This window comes from Solanum verrucosum, unplaced genomic scaffold, assembly GCF_900185275.1.
Source record: "Solanum verrucosum unplaced genomic scaffold, falcon-dt-bn FXZP01001278.1, whole genome shotgun sequence".
Taxonomy (NCBI): domain Eukaryota; kingdom Viridiplantae; phylum Streptophyta; class Magnoliopsida; order Solanales; family Solanaceae; genus Solanum; species Solanum verrucosum.
In genome coordinates, this window is record NW_026020317.1 from 968,832 (window position 1) to 991,139 (window position 22,308).

Consider the following 22,308-nt stretch of genomic DNA (forward strand, 5'->3'; position numbering starts at 1 on the left):
GCAATTCGTGCCAAAATTCTGTCTTGCCAATTAGCAGTACTCCTTTTACAAATTTGTACTACTGTTTCTTTTCTTCTTCTTCTTCTTCTTTTTTAAAGAAAAAAATAAAATAAATTAATGGTAAAAAAAAGAGATTTAAAAGAGAATTAAGATGTAAGTAAATCAAACTTTCGTAGGTGAAAATTTAAATAAGCAATCACCTTTCTACTAAAATTCATCATAAATTTGTGTTGGTTCTAAATTTAAAGTTTAAAATGGAAATTATGCCATGGTCAAGTTCAGTGGTGGAACTAAGATTTTTAATAAGGATGTTCGAAATTTGAAGAACTGAACACAACAATTAATCGAAGGAGATTCTACATCTACTATATATACATAATTTTTTTTTAATCATATATAAAAAGTAATATTTTCTGTCGAAGGGGGTTCGGATGAACCCCTAACAAAAGTCGGGCTGTCCAACTTCTTCTTTAATTAAAAAAGAAAGAAAAAAATAATCGTACGCGGCACGATCACGTTGTACCCCTAAGCATTACACTGACTAATAAATATAGCAAGCTACTTGACAACTAAGAAAGGAAAAACATATAAAAATAAGGATGTTAAATAGGTGAATTAAATTGAATTTAGATAAATTATAATTATTTCAGCTGAAATGAATTGAGCTAGAAAGTGACTTATAACTCAAATGATTAATTTTTATTAAGTTGTAGTTAATTTATTCATTCTGTATGTAATTATTTTAGTATTTAATTTTTTTCTTTATTATAATTATACATAACGTAGCAAATGAAAATATATTTTGTTAAAAGATAGTTTGACGAATAATTCATAAAACAATTTGAGCTGCGTACATACTAGCTCAACTTTAATGAACCAAACTAATAAATTAGAGAAATAAAAATCAATCAAAACTTAAAGCTAAATAAGATGAATTATATTTTTATGATTTAATGTTAACACCCCTGCATATACATGTGAAATAAAACAGGGTACGTTGTATTCTGAATGATTATGCCTCTAATGTTTTAGATATATAAAGTTAAACAATTAATCATAAAATTTCAAATACATTTTCTATATATTTTGTGAGATAATGAAAATTAATTGAATTTGACAATATATGTCATTTATTTAGTAAATATTAACTTGCTAAGTGTCACTAGTTTGGATCAAGACAAGACAATAATTTTGCAGAATTATTAACAACTCGATGTTTACTGTTACGACTTCTTATTTTTTTGCTACATTATTAGATCCAAAGTTATTTGATTTGTGAATTCTTGCATGACATTAGTGTTTTTATGATTTTAAATTTTTTTGGCCAACTATTAAAGTTATATACAATTTCAGTCGAACTTTGAAATGATGAATACATCAACATAAAATTTATATCGATACATGTATAAATCAATTTTAGGATCCACTATACTTTTATCTTACAAAAGTAAAGGTCATAAATTAAAAATGCTTTGATCCATAAATTTTCATTAAATAAGACATAAGCAATGCACGATCAAATTTACTAAAATTTTGTTTGTAAATATGATTAAGCATATTCAACTTTTAATTAATCTGTTTGATATTGTAGAAAATAGGGACAATGCATTAATTAGAAATAATGAGATTGAATGAGTGACAGTTATAACGAGATCCAAAAAGTGGTAGAAGTGAAGCAGAAGAAGAGGAATGGCCGGAAGTGTAGTGGAAATTGCCATAGCCATTGCCAAACTAACCCTTTCCTCAATCCCGACAAACCCCTTCTCTCAAATCACAAATACTATTTTATAATCACACAGATTCAGATTCGGAAATAAATAACGAATTACAAAAGCAAAGTCAGCTCTATTCAGATTCAGATGGTATGATTTCAAGAACCATTCAACACTTCTCGTCCTTCAATACTAGGTAATACAGTATTTTTCATCTGGGTACCCTTCTTTACTATTGTTTAGCTTTTATAGCTTTCGGATTTGGTGATATTGAGTATAATGCTATATGGGGTTTTTGGTTTATGACAAGTAACAATATGATTGTTTTTTCTTACTTGGGGCATTACCAAATTTACAGCATTGGAGTTTTATGTGATCAAGTTTCAATTTTTTGCTGCAATCTAATTGCTAACCCTTTTGTTGGGTTATAGTCATCCAAATCTTTACAAGCTGAGTTCTTTTCTATTGGATTAGCTGTGTTGGAGGAGCTTTTTTTTTTTTTTTTTTTTTTTGTGATTGGATATATTGCATAAGTTATTCTATGTTGCCAATCTTTGGATGGAGTAACTCTGAGTGTCACTCGTGTGACGGCCTAGCTTAGGAGCGCGGAAGAGATGCTGGGTGTATAAGTAAGAAGGCCGTACACCCTAGTGACGCGTTTTAAATCCGTGGGTTCTAGGGTCAGAGTGGACAATATACTAGTGGGCTGGGCTGTTACACCTTGATGGACATTTTGTATGAGGGATGGGTTGGGGTTATTTTTCTATTTAGGGAATGAAGTATTAAAGTCAAAGATTTTACTATATTGCTCGAGTTATCCTTGCAGATAATTAATCTATGGCTGTTTTTGCTTAAGTTAGTCTTGGAATGAGATGAAAGACATGGTGTCTTAGCTCGAGACAGTTGCACCTGTAAAGTTCAGAGTTTTACTGCATTAGGATGATGGAATCACTCATTAAAGGCAGTGGAATTGCTCAGGCTGTTTTAGGGCTGCAAATATTGATTTGTTGGATGGAAAGGCATGGCAGATGTTTTCTGGGGTTCTGCTGTGTTGTTACTATAAAAGGTGAAACTTAATGGTCAAAGAAAATTAGAGGCGTGGTTAACATGGTGATGTCAAAGTGAATTTTGATATTTCATACTGGGATGCTGAAAGCCTGAATTTTGAGTAGTCAGCTGATGGAAAGAATGAAGTAGGGTGATATAATTAATCTTTTTTCTCTCCTAAGTCCTATCCTTCTGAAAAAAACGAAGAAGAAGAAATGATTAAAGTAGCAGGACATTCTTTCTTTAGGATTGATAGAAACATGTGCCACTCAAGATTAGCATGAGTAGAAAGATAAAGACAGTGGACTCTTAAGGAAGTTGATAGTGGCCTTGGTCATATAAATCAAAGCTTAGAGTGTTTGTGCCAGAATAAAGAAAATTAAACTAGCGGACCATTTCAAAATAAGTCCCTGTACAACTTCTGCTCGAGGCTGCAGCCGTTCAGCTCTTAAAAATAACAATGTCGATTGTATCACTGGTAAATTTCCTAGTTGAACTCAAAGCACTTACCCGGGAAATTCATATATCTGGGGATGAGGATAGTTGGGCTTAAATCAAAGGGAAGCTCGATAATCATTTTCATTTCTTGTTTTTATCTAATTCCTTGCTGCAGAAATGAGCGCAAATACTTTTCCCAAATCCATGGGCAGTCCTGAGAGATGTTTACTGACCAGAGATTTTTGTTAACAAGTAAAAGTAGCTTTTGCTCAAAATATTCAGATATCTTCATAATAGTTTTAAAGAAGTTAACTTGCCTCCCTTGTCATGGACACACATACTCACAGTCCATTTTTGTTTCCATGTGCTTTGTATCAGGACCTTCCCCTAGGAATGATCGCATCGACTGCTTCATTTTATTAGAATTCTAGGCAACATGAAGTTGTGGGGGCAGAAAGCCCACATTTAAATAATCAGATCAGTTCCTGGAATCTACCAGCACATTTCAATGACCTTTCAGTCCAATATCTGGTTTTGGATGTTGATCTCATTCAAAAGAGGCTTGCAAGTTGCAAGAGCTATGCACAATTAGCCCGGAATGGAGGTTATCCAAATATGTAAATACAAAATTCTGTAAAAGGAACTCCAATATATTTTCCCTCCCTTTATGTGTTTTTGACCCAAAGTTCAGAGGAATATCTTCTTAGCGAGGGAGGCCTGATCTCACATATTTTTTTGAGGAAAAGGGAACAAAAAATTAATCAACTTTTTTGCTGGAAAAAAGAGGGAAATATTTGTTGTACATTTGGACTTGCAATATTTTGTCCATGGAGAAAACTGTTATCTAATTTATGCACAATGCTTCAGTTTTACCTAGTTAGTTACTGTCTTGTTTGAAATGTCTCCTTTTCTTAAAGCTAGAAAAGTACAATTGATCCTATTGTTACCATTGTCAAAAAGAGAAGTACAAATGACCCAGGCTCAGTTGTACGCTCATTTCGTTGTTTTTGCCCAATATGGGTCAGTTTCTTACTATTTTGATTTCTACCGGTGTCTCATGTAGTCTGGAAAGTCAGAGTAAACTTGAAAGAGGAATCAAAAAACTAGCCTAACACAATCAGTTTGCAACTGCTTTTATTTGTGACTTTGGGCTATGTTTTTTATTATTTTATCTCTAGTATCTGGCTATGCTTTTGGACGTTTCTATTTTATGTTTTCCTCAGATTTGGTTTGCTTGCATAATTTGTCAGTCGAATAGGTATGAATGTTATTGGATATGAAAACTTGACACTGAACTTCATCAAAAGTGAAAACTAGACTCTGGACCAAGTTCCATCCCTTTGATACTAATAAAAAAATGGTCTTAGCCTGCTCGCATGGGTAGGATTGGATATTTGAAGCTTAGACGATATAATATGGAGACACAAATGGTAAACCAAGAAATTGGGATAAACCTGGAGCAAATTTAATTTGTCAGAAACTCAGGCAGGCCAAGGGGGAGAATTGTTGGGTGTTTGCCCTGATTTTCTTACCATAATTGAGTTTTCCTTTTCCAACAACAAAAACACAATTTTTCCATATTTGGCTAGTCTTTTCTCCTCAGGAAATGATTTATGACTCTATAAATAGAAGCTCATTCGTTCTAATTTGGTAGCATCCACAATGTAGTTCTAAGAGCTTTTAGAGTTTTGTTTAGGGGGGAGAATTTGTGAGAAATCGATCAGATGAAACTTGTGTGTGATAATCAAGCGGCCCTTCATATCGCATCAAAATCCAGTATTTCATCACATTGTGACTGACTTTCACTTTGTCAGTGAAAAGATACTCTTAGGAGTTATTGTTACAAAATTCGTGAAGTCAAGTGATCAACCGACATATATCATCACCAAGTTCCTCACTAGCCCTTGTATCAATTACATTTGTTACAAGCTTATGACTTTTATGCACCCGCTTGAGGGGAGTGTTAGAATAGGAATAAGAACAAGAATAGTATATAGAATCCTACTTGGAATGGTTGTCATATAGTGTCTATAAATAGGGTTTTCAGTGTAATAATGTAGATACACAATTCAATAATATTTTTCTCTTATATTTCTCACAACCATATAAGAAGACCCATTTTTAAATCCCCAATTGATGCGGGATCTAACAGATTCAGCCTCTTCCCAGTGACTAGTAAATTTTCTTAAAATGCGAGCAATACACCAAATCAATTTCCAGTTTTTTTTTTTTGATAACCGAGAAATCCGTCTGTGACCCGCCCTTTGGACCAATCACAACCTTCTTAACTCGGTGGATAATGCCGCCCCTCTACCCTTCTCCACTTAAATACCGGGCTTTGCTTTGCATGGTGTGGGGCTTGAACCTGTGACCTAAGCCACAAATCCTCCACCTTTTGCCACTTGAGCTACGCCTTGGGGGCATCAAGTTCCAGTTATTTACTTCAGCATCTTTCTGGAAAACAAGGTGGAGGATTTGTGGCTTAGGTCACAGGTTCAAGAAAACAAGGCGTGCACTTCATTAACTGTAAAATTAATTACATTTTGTTGTCATGCTTTTACCAGGACATCTCATAGAGCTTGTCTGAAATTTTTCTTGGAGATATATTGGATTCGTGTACAGTTATCAGTTCGGGTCACAATCTGCTGAACATGATATAGAATTTTGAATCTTTGAGGAGATGGAAAAGACAGGAAATGATACCGGGCCAGCAGAGGCTCTGCCTCCCGATTCTCCTTGGTGGCCAGCAGATATTTCCGACAAACTGCAGTTGATCACTCTGGTTTCTTCCGAAGATAAAGCAAACTCTACTGTATTGAGCAGCAAACAGGAGCGAGAGGGCTTAGCATCAAAGAGAGCGTCTCAGATTCTGTGGGACACAGGGGAACTTGCAGAGCCTATTCCTGATGGTTTCTACTTTGTTATTCCAGTGAGTAGAACATAGTTTTGTGTGGTCTTGGATTCTTCTCCTTCTTCACTTGGATGAATTCTCTTAATATGGAAAGATGGGAAATTGAATCATATGTTTTTAGTGTAGCTCACTATTTTTTTTTGGGTCAATTATGTTGCTAACATGACATTCTGAATATGTACCTTTTGTTTGCTTTGGTTCTTTTCTGGATGGGATCTTGTCAACTCAATATTGTTCTAATTCTTGAATTTCTGCAGGAAAGAAGATTCAAGGAGCTATTCGATACTATTCCATCTTTGGATGACCTTTATGCTTTGGAGACAGAGGGTCTTCGACCTAATGTTATTCTTGTCAATATGCATAAAGATAAGAAACTTTCCATGTTAAAACAGCTCACTCTCACTTTAGTGAAAGGATTGAGTTCGACTCCAGCTGTAGTTGTGAAGAAGATTGCAGGGTTGGTGCGTCATCTATTATTCTGTTGTCTATACTGGGGTTTAGTTCTTGTTAGTTTCCTTTTACTATTAGAAGGCATGATAACTTTTCTTTTACATTTTCCAGTAGTGTTGGCAACCATAATGCATATATAAGATTAAGCTGTTATCAGAATATTGCATAAATAAGATTAAGCTGTAATCAGAATATATGTATAATATTTATTATATTTTGCAGAGTTGAAAAGGAAACTGAAACTACATTACCATCTTCTCTCAAATACAAATTAAGGTTTCTCAAATGTAAGAGTTCAACAAACTTAAAAGTTCTCAACAAATTATTTCTAAGGAAGTATGTAGTTTCTACGTATTCTTGAATTTTTTTCAAAAGTTTTCCTAGTTTCTTGAACCAATTATTCCTCTGGAAACAACAATATCCATATGGAGGGTTTTTCAATTTTAATTTCCATATAATTTTGTGGAACTATGTGATACCGGAAAAGAAAAAGATGAGCCCAAGATTTGTTATCAAAATGATATTTTTCTGATTAATTATTTTTCATTCAGTTTTTGTTATCTGTTTCACTTTTCTAAATGCATCATATGAATTTGGCAGTCCTTTAATGCATGAAGCCATCTAGGACTATCATGCAGGGAAAAAACTAGTCTTGATATAACCCATAATTCTGTATGACATATTCTTATTGTGTAACTGTGAATTAAGTTTCCAAAATTAAAAGATGACTTAACTGCTAGCGTATTTAGCCGAAAACTCTGTTTTCCTGAGATTGTGTGGTTTTAGTCTGACAGCATACACTGTGGTTAGGTTTGTGATTTCTATAAGCATCCTAAGTACAAGTCCACTCATGTGAGTGGTACACTTGAGGAAGTCTCACATGCTTTGGGTAGTCAAGGAATCCACATGCTGTGCCAAATAAAGGATGGTTCCTGCCATTCTCGAGCAATCTTATTCAAAGTTCTTGCTGATACTGTGGGCCTTGAGTGCAAGCTGATTGTGGTGAGCTTTTATTTCTCTTGCAAAATGTCAGTCTGCTTTCAGTAATTGGAAAAAAAAGATTCTTTTCCATCTTTTGTGTTTAAGTAAATTGCATTCAGTTGAATTTTCAAGCTTCTGTTCGATGCACAATCATTCTGGAGTTTGTTCTCTTCTTCTTCCCAACCCCTATTTCTTCTTTCAATTCCCTCCATTTTATCTTCTAATTAATATTAGGGTTTCCCAAGAGGAGGAGCGCTGGAGTGCGCAGATTCATCTAAGCACATCTGTGTCACAGTCATTCTGGATTCTATAGAACTACTGGTTGACCTTATGCATTATCCCGGCAAGCTGTTTCCTTGTTCAACGAAGCAGCTACATCGCTCACATTTCTTTGGTGAGAGTGATTCTGTAGAAACTGATTCATGTAACTCACCGATGGATCCCATTAGTCCTACCTGTTTCAGTTCCGACTACAGTGGCACTGGAAGGTAAGGGTATAAAGCTTGGGGAGGCTAGTTTGCATGATATTTGTTTAGAATGCAAACTTTTTATCCCTTTCTTTCAAACTAATTGTTCTGGTTGACCTGACATGATTTATATATATATATATGTGTGTGTGTGTGTGTTATTTTTTTGATGAGTACACACTAACCATTTTAAATAAAATGACATTTATATTACCTAATGTTAGTTGGAAAGAATGTGGGCCAAAGTTAATGTTCTTATGCTGGTGATTGGTGAAAATTAAACTCCTGTAACGTGGGCACCATTTAGAGTTTTTAATTATTCGTCAGTCCAGAAAGATAGTTCTAGGCCTATCTCAGTTGTCCTTGTCCACTTCCGGTAAATGTAAAATTTACTACTTTTCTCTATTATATTCTCCCGAACTGTTACGAATTCATAAATATGGCAAGGATATCTATATTGCAAGTAGGGAAATGCTCCCGAAATAATTATGTAATTAGGGGCATTATAGGATTGTAAACTAAATTACATGCATGAAGATAGACTTCTCAATTCGTCACTGCTGGCTCGTCCCCAAATCTCAGACGTCAAGGCACCTTGTCACCAGAAAAATTACTGGCAGAGGCTCATCCTGGGAAATGTGGGTGTCTGTACTTCCTAAATGCCACCTTGGTCTTTTTGTTACTGGTACACGCATGTGAGCGTTACAACTTTCTAGATGAACAGCCATAATTCTGGCAGAATAGGCATGATTCTGCCAGAGCGTCATCAGAAAGATGGGCGGAGACGTCGAGTCAGTCACCAAAGAGAGGCTCTGTATTGCTATTAACAATCATTGAAAGAGGTCCAGTGCTGTCAAAATTATCATCTATAAGAGGCAGGAATACTAAACAATGGGAATGCATAATTTTTTGTCTCGGTAGATGTTGTTAGACAACCTACTGGTAAGCAAAAGCTACTTAATCCTACCAAGAATGTAGAGGCACTGAAACTTGTACATGAGAGAAGAGAAACTCTTGTTTAAAATTAGTGGTTAACAACATATAAGTAATATGAGAGCTTTTGTATAGAAGTTTGAGCTACTGACATAAGGAAAACAACAACATCATACCCAGTGTAATCCCACAAACACACCTAGTGTAAAATATGGAGAGTTTCCTAATTCTAGTGATTTCAAATTGCTATGCCATAGTCATCAAGAATTTTGTGGACAATTCCTTTTATGATTCTCTTGACTTCCGATAGGGAACACTCAACATCTTGTGGTACTGTTTATAACCCATTCAGAATCAACTCTTGTTTAAAATTAGTGGTTAACAACATATAAGTAATATGAGAGCTTTTGTATAGAAGTTTGAGCTACTGACATAAGGAAAACAACAACATCATACCCAGTGTAATCCCACAAACACACCTAGTGTAAAATATGAAGAGTTTCCTAATTCTAGTGATTTCAAATTGCTATGCCATAGTCATCAAGAATTTTGTGGACAATTCCTTTTATGATTCTCTTGACTTCCGATAGGGAACACTCAACATCTTGTGGTACTGTTTATAACCCATTCAGAATCAACTAACTGTTCTAGTCTGGCTTTCATGTTTTAAGTTGTTGACCAATAGACTTCTATTCTATTTCAGTCTTTGGCATCTAAAACTTATGTGATGTAACACATGCATAGCATTAGTTTTCAGCCATTGAAGTTTGGCACCTATGGATCAAGTATCAGTCTAAAGTTTGTCAATATTTTCCATCAAAGTCATATCACACATGAATTAGGACATAGGAAGTTAGGAAGTTGGACATAACTACTAACAATAAAGATAAAACTTTTTCATTAAAAGAATAAATTAGAATTTTGATTTCGTTTCACTTATGCATGTGAAAAGGCAGTCCTTGTATCGGCATAAGCTGGATGGATCCCAATGACTTTATTTGGCCCATCTGTGACAAGCATAAAGTTTGAGTAATAATGCAGTTGCTTTCAAAACTCTGTATGGATAAACATCTTTATATTCTGTCCAGTCTTCTTCATCTTCCTTAATTTTCCTAGATTTTACAAGGAACAAATTACTCTCATTGTTCCTTTGAGTACTGCCTTGTGTTTTCTGATGTGTTATTCACTTTCTTCAGCGTATCACACAGTCAGCCCGATGTCAAAAGTTCACTTTGGCATGGAAGGAACAAAGTTGTATCTGAACAGAGGGCCTCAAGTTCAAGGTTCAGTTTGTCTTATAGCCTTCCAGGACTTAAGATACAGAGAATCCTAAGTCTAACTTATCCAGATTAAGTAGCTGAAGTTAGAGATTCAACTCCCAATTGCTTTCTGATGTAATTGTTCTTGCATGCCAATGATCATTATCCTCTTCTTTAGAAGATGATCTATTTCATGTCTCCTGAGAGATACACTAAGGAATATGAGTTCTGTTTCGAATGCAAGCGATGAGGGTCTTACAACTTGAAACTTAATTTGTTCATGGAATTAACTAAGGGGACTGTTTTCAATGAGATGATGTCTCTGCAACTAATCCTCTGATTAATTTGATCCAATCTGTAAATACAAACAATCCCAAAAGATCCTATCCTGTGAAACCTTGTAATTAGTGTAAAATGAAAGAGAGTAAAGTATTCTTATGATAGATATCAGTTGAATTGATTGATATTTATTTTATTTAGTTATTATTAATGTTTTTACTTATTAAGGTTAGGAACTATAAGTTTTTTGGGTTTCTCCAGAAAGAGAAATTAAAGAGAGGTGGACTCCATGCAGCTTTTGAGCTCCAGTTGGGATTTGGCCTTTTTCTTTTCTGTTCCCATTTCTAATGACTTCTTCCTTTTATGCTTGTTGGTCAGTTTACCAAATAAATTAATAAATAATTAGAAGAAGAGATTTCTTCATTCAGGCTTGGAATATAAAATTTATAGGGCTGGACCAGGAGGCATAGACCTCTAAAAGTTGCATATTCAGTTGCAACCTACTGATACACTGCTAGATGATTACCTAGTTATATACCTAGATGTAAGTTTTGGTACCAAAATTGTACAATCTTATTCATCCATAGAGATACATATTTATAGTATAGAAAACTGACTAACTAGCTATCAGATCCCTTGATTCTGGCAGATTTGAGAATCAAGGGATGATTTTATTGATCTAATATCGTAACCTATTCAATAGCAAATCAGATATGATTTTATAAGATCAATTTAAATCCTATAATCATATCTGATCACACTTTAGATATTTACAAATCAACACTCCCCCTCAAGTTGGCATGTAAATATCTGTCATGCCTAACTTGCTTACAAGATTTTCAAACTTTGGTTTAAACAAGCCTTTCGTGAAAATATCCGCAATTTGCTAATTTGTTGTGACGAAAGGGATGCACACGTTCCCTTCTTCAATCTTCTCTTTTATGAAGTGCCTGTCCACTTCAACATGCTTTGTTCTGTCATGTTGACCTGAATTGTGAGCAATACTTATGTCGGCTTTGTTGTCACAGTACAACTTCATTGGTAACACAAACAACTTTTTTAGTTCTTCCATTATCTTCTTGAGCCAAATCATTTCACAGATCCCGTGGGCCATAGATCGGTATTCAGCTTCAGCACTGCTACGAGCTACAACATTCTGCTTTTTACTCCTCCAAGTCACGAGATTTCCCAGATAAAAGTACAATATCCTGATGTAGACATCTTATCAATAGTAGAACCTACCCAATCTGCATCTGTAAAGCTTTCAATGCCTCTATCTTGATCTTTTCTGAAAAACAATCCTTTCCCTGGTGAACTTTTCAGATATCTTAGAATCTTGTAGACCGCTTCTTGGTGCATTTCTTTTGGAGAGTGCATAAATTGACTCACTAAGCTTACAACAATAGCTATATCAGGTCGAGTATGTGATAAGTAAATCAACTTCCCCACTAGTCTCTGATATTGACTTTGGTCAACTGCATTTCCTTCTTTGTTTCCAAATTTAATATTCGGATCAATAGGTGTTTCAGCTGGACGACAACCACTCATGCCTGTCTCTTTTAGAAGATCTAGTACATACTTCCTTTGTGACACCATAATGCCTTCTTTTGATCTTGCTACTTCCATGCCAAGAAAATATTTCAACTGACCTAAATCTTTGATCTCGAATTCCGAGGCCAACTGTGCCTTTAAATTCTTCATTTCGGGCAAGTCATCTCCTGTAAGTATAATATCATCAACATACACTTTCAGGATAGTTGTCTTTCCCTCAAGAGAGTGTCGAATGAACATGGCGTGATCTGCTTGCCCTTAAGTGTACCCTTGTTTTTTTACAAACTGAGTAAATCTCTCAAACCAAGCTCTTGGAGATTGTTTGAGCCTGTAGAGATATTTCTTTAGCTTGCACACTCTAGTTCCATACCTTTCTTCAAAACCCGGAGGAGGATCCATGTAGACTTCTTTTTCGAGTTTTCCATTCAAGAATGCATTCTTCACATCTAGTTGTTGAAGGGGTCAATCAAGATTGGCAGCAATGGTCAGAAGAACCCTGATTGAATTCAACTTGGCAACTAGAGCGAATGTCTCAAGATAGTCAATTCCATAGGTCTGAGTGAACCCTTTTGCTACCAAATGTGCCTTATACCTCTCCAAGGACCCATCTGATTTAAATTTGATGGTAAACACCCACTTGCAACCCACTGTCTTCTTTCCACGTGGTAGTTCCACCATTTCCCAGGTTTCATTTCTCTTAAGAGCATTCATCTCCTCTAGAATTGCCTCTTTCCACTCGGGAACATTCAAAGAATCCTGCACATTTCTCGTTATCTCCATTCCAGATAATTGAGAAAGAAAAGCTATATAGGAAGGATACAAGTTTCTATATGACAAAAAATTTGACATGGGATGGTTTGTGACTTTTCTTACTCCGTTACGTTTGGCAATTGAAAGATCAAGGTCTAAAATAACAAGGGGCAAATCAGAATTAGATTCTGGAGAATTACCTTGTATATCAGTAAGATCTTGCGGAGTGGAATTTTGGTTCTGCTGAGCGTCCTTAGTCTCTTTTTCTTGATTTCGGTTTCTTCTCATGTAAACCTGCAATTCCTTTGTTTGCTCCATGTCCTTGTCATTAATTGTATCATGAAAAGACTCTACTGTCTCAGTTTCCTTATTTTCATTATATAAGTTGGGATCTCTTACCTTATCAAGGTTGTTACTACCAAAAATACTATTTCCCGTATCTATCATAAAAGGTAGATCCTTTTGTTTCTCGCATGTGAGGTCGCGAGAATCCTTACTATCCATTGAATCTTCACTATGTTTCTGAAGATGAGACCCAAAAAATAATTGAGATTCCAAAAAGGTGGCATCCATTGTGACAATAACCTTCCTAGTATTTGGGTCATAACACTTGTATCCCTTTTGACTAGGGGCATAGCCAACAAAAACACATTTTTTAGCACGTGGATCAAGTTTACTCCTATTATGATCATGAACATGAAAAAATACACTACACCCAAAGACTCTCAAAGGTAGATCAGTGGTCAATCTAGAAGTAGGGAAGTATGTCTTGAACATACTAAAAGGGGTTTTAAAATCTAGAACACGGGAAGGCATCCTATTAATAAGATAAGTGGATGTCAAAAGAGCTTCTCCCCAAAGAAATTTAGGGACTCCACTTGTGAATATTAGGGCTCTAGTTACCTCCATAAGATGCCTATTTTTTCTCTCAGCTACTCCATTTTGTTGGGGTGTATTAGGACATGAAAATACTCTCTCCCATTATCACTCCGAAATATTTGAATCTTCTCATGAAGTTGTGTTTCGACCATAACATAAAAAGCCTCAAATATATGTTTTACTTCACTTTTCTCTTTCAATAAGTACACCCAAGTTAGTCTAGTGTGATCATCTATGAAACTCACAAACCACCTTTTCCATTTACAGTTGCCACCCTAGAAGTCCCCAAACATCACTATGGATTAACTTAAAGGGTTTTGTGAGATAGGTCTATGTAGTTTGGGCTGATTAATTTTTTTGTGTTCTTTTTCTTTAGAGAAACATAGAGTCATCACTACCTTCAATTGTTTTTAAAATATTAAATATATCATAAAAATAAAATATTTACATTTGGAGTCACTCTGTCTTGGTTGATCCTATATTTTAGTCTGAAAGCTGTGTGTATTTCTCTATGTTCCTACAGCAGGTTCAATAATCTGTGGGTAAAAGTGGATCTCCCCATTTATTGTAACCATGTATATCTATCATATAAAAGTAGTCCTATTTCATACTTCTGATTTGTCAGAATTGCTGTTAGTTATTTCATTATTTGCAAGTTTCAACATGCTCTCAAATTTTATCGTAAGACTGTTGTGAGTTCGTAAAAACAAAGATGTTTATTTTATATCTCAGGATGTTTAAACTTTTCCAAATTTTGTTATAAAGCAATCTTTTTACTTCGCAGTTACATGAGTTTATGTTGGCTGTTAGAGTTTTAGGTTTTCTGTTGATACTTAAACTTGAAATCCTTTTTTCAGTCCAGAGCATCCTTTCTTCAGGGGACCTGGGAGGTCTATTCTTGGTGGTCGTGCACAGTCTTTCAAGGACTGCAACTATGACGTTACTTCTTCAAGGTTCAAACTCTACCATTTCTTATATCTTTAGATTAATAGTTATCTGAAATTGTCATAGTTTGAAGGAACATACATTTCCTTTATCATTTAACGGCTTCAGTCTTCTAGTTGGTCTTAAAGATATTGACCTGATGAAAGTATCCTGTTCCAGTTTTGTTTTAATCTAAATGATTGGAATAATAAGTGAAGTAGCTCAAGAAACAATTACAGAAAAAATAGCCTTTCGTTTTATTTATCTTTCTGTTTTACTTAGATCTTATCTTTTAGTTGCAGACACAGTATTATGTTATCTTATCTTCTTAGCTAATTGAGTTCTAGTTTCAAAAGTTCTGATTTGTTTAGAATTCTCAACCTAAAACTAGAACTCTAACTAACTTGTTTGGAGGCTTCAATTATGTTTTGCAAAATTGATTTGGCATTACAATTTCTCTTTCTATTATCCTCTTTTTCAGGCACGCTTCTCAGATCTCCTTCTTTCCTTCCTCTCCATCTTTCTATTTTCCTCTCAACCAATCTTTCTCCCTTTCTTCATGTCCCTCTTATTCTCCTCGCTTTCACCCCTTTCTCATTTCCTCCTCTTGCTTTGATCTCGTTCCCGTTGCTGGTACTTTGATTTTGTGTCTAAGCTGAGGTTTGAAGTTTGATTTATCACAATACTGTACTCTTAGCATCTATCATTGATAAAGTTTGATTCATCACACTACTGTACTTTTTAGCATCAATCGTTGTTATTCCTGCCATTAGTTGATGGATCTGTTCGTCTTCTTCAGTTAGTATTTCAAGAAGGTCCTTTGGGAGTTGCACCAACAGTTCCACTCATCGGGATCGAGCTTAATTAATTGGTGGAGAATTATGTAGCTTAACAAATGATTGATTATACTATCTGTATCTTTGATTTTTATTTATCTTATCAAACTAATTTCTTTTTAAGTATTAGAGAAATATTTATCTTCTAGTTGAACAAAAGGTCTCCTTTTTCTAGTTAAAGAGAGAGGTCTAGTAATTTCAAGAGTTCTACTTAAACTCCTTATCCTACACCCTTATGTTTTTATTTTGCTAAATTTGGTTAAAATTTCTCTATCTTCTACTTCCTTCTCCCTTATTTTCTCTCATTCAGACTCTCTTTCTTTCTTTATCTCTCTCTTTTTCCCTTTCTCATTTCTCCCCCCTGCCTTTCTCTCTGTTTCATTATAGGTGCTACATCAATTAAGTATCAGAGCCTTCCTTTCCTTTTTGTCACCACATCTATTTGTCAGTAATGTTAATAAATCTTGTGTCTGTCTATATGTTGTTTTTCCCTTTCATTGTACTTTTTCTTGTTTAAAGATCAAACATCTAATAAATATAAACTATCAAATTGCATCAAATATAGCATTTTGCTTTCTAAGTGTTACAATCTGGCTGTATAATTGTTTTCCTATTCTCTGATTCTCTATTAAGTCAAATTTGTCATTATACTGCCTTGGTAGCATAATATTCTCAACCATACAAATCATGGTTGAACCAAGAAGTGATATGTAGGCATGATCTGTGAATTGTTGTACATTGAGGGGCGTAGCTGTTTTACATTTCCCCCAGTGAAGTTGGAGGGTTCATATGTATAATATATTTGAGGTGTGTTATGGTTAATTGCTGTGTTATGTATCTAAAAGGTTCCCTGAGCACTTCAGGATCCATAATAGAGGTTTGTATTTTAGTCATCAAAGAAAAAGACAGAATTTTATTTTTAGGCAGTAGCCTGGTCGTGTAATATATTCAACCCGACAGATCATGCTTGAAATGAGAACTGATAGTGGCATGATCCATTGACAGGTGGAGCTGTTTTATTTTTCCTTAGTGAACTAGGAGTTCATATGTATTTGAGGTGTGTTGTTCTGGTTGTTTGGCTGCAATGTATACGAAAGGTGTACCTTATACACTTCGGCTTCTTACTCTTTGAACTGTGTCAAGAGCATGAAGATTTTGCTTCTTATCGATTATCCCCGATTTCTGTTATTTCATGGGGAAGTGCACAAACAATCCAATGTTTTTATTCAAAAAAATGATTCAACGTTCTTATTCTGCTGAGGATGATTTGTTAACTTTATGCTTCTTTGCCATTATGCTTACTCCTGTCTCTTTCCGGAGTGGCAGAAGTTCTCTGGAAGTGTTGTCCGCATTTCATGGCTTAGCATCATAACATGACACATGAATTGAACTGACTGCAGGTCTGCTGGTGCATCACCTATACACACTCGTAGAAGAAGACGGAGGTCCATTAGCATGATTCCGGAGATTGGTGATGACATTGTAAGGTTGACCATGTCCCTTTGTCTCTAACTAAACCTCCTACTCCCTCTGTCCCAATTTATGTGACACACTTTCCTTTTTGGTCAGTCCCAAAAAAATGACACATTTCTATATTTGGTAACAATTTAACTTTAAAATGCCCATTTTCCCCTTAATGAGATGATTTACACAAACATCTATGACTTGTTTTAGGCCACAAACTTCAAAGGTCTTTCTTTCTTTAACTCCATGCCAAGTCAAAAAACATCACATAAATTGAGACGGAGAGAGCATTACCTTTAGCTCAGTCATCTCCTTTCTTCTTCTTCTTTTATCCTCCATTTCCTTTTCTCCCTAGCAAAATAGTTTCACATTCTCTTAAAAAGACAATTTTCAATACTTAGCTCCAAATGAGTATATACTTACTCCCTTCGTCCATTTTTACTTGTCCAGTATTGACTTGAAACATCCCTTAAAGAGCAATAAATAGAATGAAAATTTTATATATTACCCTTTGAATACAATTAATTCAATGTGTTTGAAAAATGCATAGGGAAACGATTTAGTTTATAATAAGGATAATTAGGAACTGAATGATAATTATTACTTGATTTTCTAAGCTGGACAAGTAAAAATTGATATCTATTTTTAGTATAGTGGACAAGTAAAAATTGAGAGAACGGCTATTATATGTCGCTTACGCAAGTTATGCGGAATAATAGTTATAGCAGAGGTTTATCATCATTTTTATACATACAATGCTAAGATTTTTCCAAATGAGGATGTTGCTAGATCGAATTGTTTTGACATCTTGTATTTCCACTGTGAGCTGTACAACTAGTTTTGACAACTCATGGAATGACATGACAAAAAAGACGTCTCAATTTTGACAAGAATAGCTTGAGAGATAAAATGACTATAAAGCGACAACTACCTTTAAAGAAAACTGACAACCCCCTCAATCGCTTTAATAGTGTCCGTTTTGGCACCACAATAAATGCACCACAGGGTTGCAGAATCTTCTAGCAAAATTTATAAGCGGTACAGAGATGCCCCCATTTTACTCCATTTACCTGAATGAGCCATCCAGATCTATTCTTATGCAAGAGATATACATAAACAGCGCCTATTTCCTTCTAGGTTACACCAACTTTCTGCATTTCTCGTAAGCATTTGTCTGACCTTGAATGTAGGGTTGTTCGGGAAATGAATGCAACTATGAAGAAAAATCATCTCTCAGCAGAACAAGCAACATTTGATTTGTCTACAAGGAAAGGGGAAGATAATTCTGGTCATCAAGTGAGTGTTTGTTCTCTTGAACTCCTTGTTTACAAAAGGATACACAGGTATCTAGCTGTTTTTCTTAGAATTATCTGGATAAACTTGCTTCCAAGACCTTTCGATAGGTAACTCTAAAATTTGGAAGTTATTATCCAGACATACTTTAAATTTAAATTAGGTAAAATATGTTTTTGATTGACTACATCTTTTGTAATTAAGGAAAGGAGAGTAAATTCCAATTGGACTAATTCTTATTTGGATGGATCTGAGGCAGATGCTCATTACAGTAAATGGGATTACCCTCAAGCTCCATTTTGTTGAAAAGATGAAATAAATAATATGACAACTAGTACAATCAACCTAACCCTGGATGGAACCCAATCCACATTAAGCTTAAATTGGGTCTAATCTGGTGCAGTGACTCCAGTTTACAAATCTACCCAAATATTATCTCAGAATAAACAAAACTTCCTCCAACTAAATCCGAATTTGTTGCAGAGGAAGTTACCTTTGGGAGGTATTAATATGTCATGAAGGACACAATGTGTCTATGCTTATTATATGAGCTTAAACATGGTTGCCAAGGGTGACTGAGAGGTTGAGGCATAGGAGTAACAACTGGACATCCCAGGTTTGAATCGTGACAACAACATTCAGTGTGTGCTCATCTGCTCCAACCTTGATGGATTACCCAGCACTTGTGCTTGTTGGGTGTAGCAGGTTGCTTGGTAGATTCTTTGAGGTGCACAGAAGTTTCTCCAGACACCATTGTCATAAAAGGAAATAGAAAATCTTAAACATGCTGAGGACATGTGCTTATAGTTTTCTTTAAGAAAAAAGTTCTTACATTCTTCAGGAAATCCACTTCAATTTCCGAGAAGCAAAGCCGTGATTGTTAAATATTTCTCCTAGTGTGTTTAATTTGTGATATTGCTTTCAATAATTTGTGCTTAATACTTTTCACGTTATGCTTCTTATAGCCACTTCCAACCGGTTCTCTAACTCTGTAAGACCTTGTTTTCTATGCTTGTTAACTTGTTTGTGAGTCGGTTGGATCAACTGATAGAATAAGAGCCATAGAATTTGCTCAACTCAATAATGACATTAATCATATCAACCACTTTCCAGGTACAAAATTTCCGTTCAGATGACCTAAATACAGGAAATAGTGAAAAAGGTCAGGCACAGCATTTTCACAGGAAGTGCTTGCCATCTGACAAAGCAATATCCCTGCCTTCATCACCACGCTGGAGCTATGGCAGAGGCAAGGCAGCAGGAATTTTTGGCAGTCCTGATATGATGTCAAGATTGGACAAAGTGATAGAATCATCAAGGATCCTCAACAAACCATTGTTACCATTTGATGAATGGAACATTGATTTCTCTGAAATAACCATTGGAGCACGTGTTGGAATTGGTATACATTCTTCTTATATACTACAATATGACACCTAATTAACCCACGTGTAGTTTGAAGCTCCATGTGCTTATTGAGTCGTGCATTCAGTAGCAGTTAACTAAAGGCTTTCCTATGGGTGGGAACACAGGTGGTTGGTCAGTGGACATTGCTCATTTCACATGTTAGGGTCCATCTGCATTTATTTCTCTTGCTATTTTCGTTTCTTTGAACACAAATAGCTATACAACAACAACATGCCCAGTGTAATCCCATAGTTGGGGTCTGGGGAGGGTAGAGTATATGCAAGACCTTACCCTTACCTCATGGAGGTAAAAGGCTCTTTCCAAAAGACCCTCGCTCAAGTGCAGCAAATCAAAGTAGTTGTGAAAAATAAATTACAGAAGTGAAGAAAACATGACAACTAATAAGGAAAGCATCACAGAGCATTCAGAAAATTAACACAGAATTATGATTCACCAAGAGGTTGTGTACCTGTCACCTCCAAAGATCTGTAATGTGTTCATTCTTCATGGAGTGACATAATTACATTTTTTAACCAGTGTGGATTGTACCACACTGTTAATTTTTCATCTGATATCAGGTTCTGAAAGTTAGTTTAAGTTGCCAGTAACGTCTCTGGGGAATAGAAAAATGAAATGAAAGGTGATTCTTAAATTCAGTAGGGAAATGAACCACATCCAATATATGACAACATCTGTATTCCTTGCTTCCATCTACTCGATATGCTATAACTGCATGACTTACTGTTTGGTTAGGGTTGAAAACACATGCTAGTCGCTGACAATGATTGAACCATTTAAAGCCAAAAGAAAAGAAAGAATGATTTCATACAGTTACTGGGACATTTCTCTCATGTACAGTTTGATGTATGTTCCCTTATCAAGTAACCATTATTATGTATGCTTATTTATCTTAGTGTGGTATCTTAATTGTTAATTCATTGTCATGAATCTGCTCCTTGCTATTTTCTTTTGGCAGCATATTTTTCACCTGTGTGCAACTTACCCTTATTTTCCCACACTGTGAAAGTTTTCACATCATTATCCTGAAAGTCAAGGATTATCTGTACAGAGTAACATCTATCGTGTGTTCTTTTTCCTTTTCTCATTTCCTTCTGAAAGCATAAAACCCTAGCCCAGTAAGGTATAGAACAATAACGCCTCAGGCCCAAGCAAGTTGGGGTGAGGATTCATCATAAATTGACTAGATTTATGTTGATTGTCACCAACCGCAATCCTCCACCATTATCCGGGCTTGAGACCAGTAATGTGAGAAAGCTCACTGTGGCAATTTTTTTTAATAACCTTACCCAGATCGACTTTGGGCAGTGTTTTATTAAGCATTGAGGTCAACCAAAAAAAAGGGGGGGAGGGGGGGGCAGGTGTAACCTCAGAGGTACAACTCTATTACAAAAAAGTAGAAGAAAGTTACTACGTCTTCTTTCTTCCATGATCAGCTATACATTCTAGCCAACAAAAAAAAATCACTTTGTCATATCTAATTCTTATGCTAGGGAGTAGCCATTTTCTAGTTGGAAAGGGCCCTTATCAAGTGTTGGCAGCCACTGGAAGGAATGGAATATTATGCCTTCATTGATGGATGTAGCAAAGTTGGCCAGGCAGTCTGCCACCTGGTTCACCTCTCTGTAACAATGGTTAACATATACTTCATCTTGGTTTAGGATTTGCAATGATATCTTCAATCATCCTCCTCAACTTCTGCTTGTTAGTAGCCTTGTTCAAAATATCATCAATAATCGGTCAAGCTCCACTATGAATCTGGTAAATCCCTGTGTAACACCATTCAATTCCAAATCTGGCAGCTTTAGCTCCTGCCATGTTCCAATTACACACAACTGCAGAGGAGAAGGCCATGATTAAATCACCACGTTCATCCCTTCTCTAATGACCATGCCATTTGTGTTGACTTCCATATAGTAACTGGTTTCAGACTCTCAACCATCTCACAGATTGTTGGCCAATTCATGTCTGAAATCTTTTCCTAGTGCAGCTTTAATGTTCCACATAATATGATACTGCATGCTAGGAGAAGAAGATACTGCAGCTTTAAAATCTTTTCCTAATGCAGCTTTTGTCCCCATACTTACAAGCACGTCTACTTCTCCATATCTCCCTACAAATAGCAGTTGGCACAACCTGTAATATGTATTTGTCGACTACATTCTGAGTCTTAAGCTGCCGCCAACTACTCAAGACATTTCTGATAGGTCTAATATGCTGCTTGTATGCCCCTGGCGTTTGCAAAAAATAAAAATAAAAAATCCTCAAGGGAACTGCAGCATCACTTTCAACGAGTACATGGTGTAAAGTTTCACATTGTGGTTCATTGCAACACGAGCATTTAAACGCAATCTGATTTCCAAACTTAGTAATAATATCATCAAAACGTAATTTTCTTTTAATCTGTCTCCATGTCAATGAGATTTTACAAAGGGAATGGACCTCTGTCATATCTGACCAGGTGCTCCGTTACCATTCCTTCCAGCTTATTCACATTCCAGCTACCATGCTCCATGAAATCTTTGACTAGTTTAGCAGATCTTCGGGAACCTGGCCATTGGATAGTTAATGTTCCTTTTAAGTGTCCAATTGTCCCACCAAGAACTCCATTCCCCTGAATTAATTCTCCAAAATATGTGCTTCTCAGTCTTGAGTTTAATCTGCATCAAACCTTTCCATGCCCGAGAGTTTCCTGAAGACCATTTTTAC

General features: G+C 35.7%; 1 protein-coding gene across 3 annotated transcripts in view; it reads left to right on the forward strand.

The window, feature by feature from the left end:
- The first annotated feature begins 1,610 nt into the window (after positions 1–1,610).
- The window catches only part of LOC125835191 (probable serine/threonine-protein kinase SIS8), a 28,865-nt gene continuing 8,167 nt past the window's right edge, over positions 1,611–22,308 (forward strand). The window contains exons 1-10 of one of the 3 annotated variants that reach the window (XM_049514315.1): positions 1,611–1,908; positions 5,762–6,126; positions 6,366–6,569; positions 7,369–7,560; positions 7,774–8,027; positions 10,136–10,222; positions 14,515–14,610; positions 16,818–16,904; positions 18,072–18,177; positions 19,288–19,576. In XM_049514315.1, the coding sequence (XP_049370272.1) occupies positions 5,878–6,126; positions 6,366–6,569; positions 7,369–7,560; positions 7,774–8,027; positions 10,136–10,222; positions 14,515–14,610; positions 16,818–16,904; positions 18,072–18,177; positions 19,288–19,576 (1,564 nt within the window). In that variant the 5' untranslated portion in view covers positions 1,611–1,908; positions 5,762–5,877. The remainder of the gene's footprint in view (positions 1,909–5,761; positions 6,127–6,365; positions 6,570–7,368; positions 7,561–7,773; positions 8,028–10,135; positions 10,223–14,514; positions 14,611–16,817; positions 16,905–18,071; positions 18,178–19,287; positions 19,577–22,308) is intronic. The other 2 variants (XM_049514316.1, XM_049514318.1) reach the window with 2 other exon arrangements.